Source organism: Penaeus japonicus, unplaced genomic scaffold (assembly GCF_977035675.1).
Source record: "Penaeus japonicus unplaced genomic scaffold, GWHDUDI00000001_assembly GWHDUDI00000012, whole genome shotgun sequence".
Taxonomy (NCBI): Eukaryota; Metazoa; Arthropoda; class Malacostraca; order Decapoda; family Penaeidae; genus Penaeus; species Penaeus japonicus.
Window position 1 is genome coordinate 29,083,312 of NW_028234414.1, and position 2,500 is coordinate 29,085,811.

General features: G+C 42.0%; 1 protein-coding gene across 6 annotated transcripts in view; it reads right to left on the minus strand.

Moving 5' to 3' along the window:
* Window positions 1-2,500, minus strand: part of LOC122251254 (nephrin) — a 197,541-nt gene that overhangs the window by 20,926 nt on the left and 174,115 nt on the right. For all 6 annotated transcript variants that reach the window (XM_086542671.1, XM_086542670.1, XM_086542669.1 and 3 more), the window contains exons 14-16: window positions 2,162-2,314; window positions 1,352-1,510; window positions 383-641 (exon numbers count right to left, since the gene is read on the minus strand). In XM_086542671.1, the coding sequence (XP_086398797.1) occupies window positions 383-641; window positions 1,352-1,510; window positions 2,162-2,314 (571 nt within the window). The remainder of the gene's footprint in view (window positions 1-382; window positions 642-1,351; window positions 1,511-2,161; window positions 2,315-2,500) is intronic.

Genomic DNA, 2,500 nt, shown 5'->3' on the forward strand with positions numbered 1-2,500 from the left:
AAAATGCCTAATTCAAAACGTGTGTGTGTGTGTGTGTGTGTGTGTGTGTGTGTGTGTGTGTGTGTGTGTGTGTGTGTGTGTGTGTGTGTGTGTGTGTGTGTGTGTGTGTGTGTGTGTGTGCGCGCGTGCCGAAGGTGGGAGTATACAGTGGTATTGGTGTGAGTGTAAATAAAGAGCTTTGGTTAAGAGTGTGTGAGCGTGTGATGTCAAACGCAAAATAATGATTAAAATGAAGCATAAGCCTAAACCCAAATTCAGTTATTTACCCATATCACCGAAGAGCAAAATCCCGTTTAATCCCGACCCATAACTAACATCAAGCATATGGAGACAGAAAAAAAAGGAGAAAGCCAAAAACCGTAAAAAAACAAAAAACACTCACTGCGCGTGGTCGCCCGCACGAACTCCCCGCGGTATTCGCTGTCGCCCATGTCATTGTAGCTCATGATCGAGAAGTAATACTCCGTGTTAAGGCTCAGGTCGGTCACAGTGTACATGTACACGCCGGACTCGTACACGTCGAGGTACTGGTACGAGGTACTGTCCTTGATGCGGTACCGGAGGCGGAAGTACTGGGTTTTGCCGCCGTCAAAGCCAGGTTTCCAAGCCAGGGTCACTGTGTCGTGAGTCGTGTTGACCACCTAGATGGGGGAGTAGACTTGGCATTAAGGCATGTCAATACTGATGGTGATGATGATGGTGGTGATAATGATGATGGTGAGGGTGGTGATGATAATGATGATGGTGAGGGTGGTGATGATAATGATGATGGTGATGATAATGATGATGGTGAGGGTGGTGATGATGATGATAATGATGATGGTGATGGTGAGGGTGGTGATGGTAATGATGATGATGAGAAAGATAATGATGGTGATAATGATATTAATAACAAATTGATCATGATAATAACAATACACTTATGTTATTTTAGTTCAACAATTACCTTTTCTCTTCCAAGGTAATTTCTGGTTTTGATCACGACAATGATAATTCGGTTATCAGTAGCTTCATTACAAATGTAATAATCATCAACATCAATTCCCTTAAATAATTGCATCGATATATAATCACAAATATCCCGACATTCTCATTCCTTCTCTCGCCTCCCTCGCCAATTATATTCTTGCATTGCATCTCTTAAACAAGTATTTTACACTTCCGAATAATAACAACATTATCTAAGTCAACGCGAATATAAAGCTCTACGTGTAAGTAACAATAAATTAAAAATGAGAGCGGAAATAGTTCTAAACCAAAAACAAAATATAAACAAAACAAAAAGCAACCAAAATAAAACTGTAAATAAACTCCCCACCCGAGCCCACCATTTGGACCCAGCAGCACCCACCTTGAGGGACAGAGGGGGGTCGGGGCGCGTGGGCTTAATGAAGCGCACGGTGAAGGTAGACGCCCCAAGCTCGTTCTCCGCGATGCACTCGTAGCGGCCGTAGTCATCCTCGTGCACGTTCCTTATGTAGAAGGTGGAGGCCCATGACACCAGCCCCGTCTGGAGGGGAAGAGGAGGGCGAGGGTGAGTCATCGAGGAAAGTAATCCGTGTGGATGACCATTTTCTGGCAGTCACAGGCAAAGACAGGCACAGCGTGTGAATGCGTGTGTCACCTCTATTGCAAAATACCACCGGAGAGTTTAGTGAGAATAAAACATTAAATTCACTCTGATGCATGTTGCATTGCCTTGGTTAGATTATGTATTGTACCTGGAATATTAATTAACGGTATTATGAAGTCATCACTTGCTTTTTAACTAATATATGAGGTACGTTTTGTAGAAGCACCATGCATTACAGTGAGCATGAATACAAACAAACAAACACACGCAATACATGTATACATATGTCTGTCTATCTATCTATCTATAAACATACACACACATATACATATATATACATATATATATCCATATATATATATATATATATATATATATATATATATATATATCTATATATATATATATATATATATATTATATATGTATGTATGTATGTATGTATATACATAACACACACATACACACACACACACAAACACACACACACACACACACACACAAACACACACACACACACACACACACACACACACACACACACGTGTGTGTATGTACATACACGAATAAGAGGAATGCCGAACTCACCCTGACGGTCTCGTTCTCGTACTTGTCGGGCCTGACGCCGTTGGAGAGCAGGAGGCCGTCCCTCTTCCAGGAAAAGCTGACGTCGGGGGCGCCCTCGGCCAGACATCGCAGCTCGCCCCGCTTGCCTTTCTCGGCGGCCGCGCGGTCCAGAAGCTGACAAACAAGGAAAGATCTTTAGAAATGTCGAATATCCGTCGAATAAGGCCTGTGTAACAAAACAATTCGCACAATATTTCCGATCATATTTCGAAATGTTATTTTTGCTTTAACTTCAACCTAAACAGTTTTCACGATTATGCAAGTGAAATGGTGGTATTTGACTTTCAGATTTCACCTGAA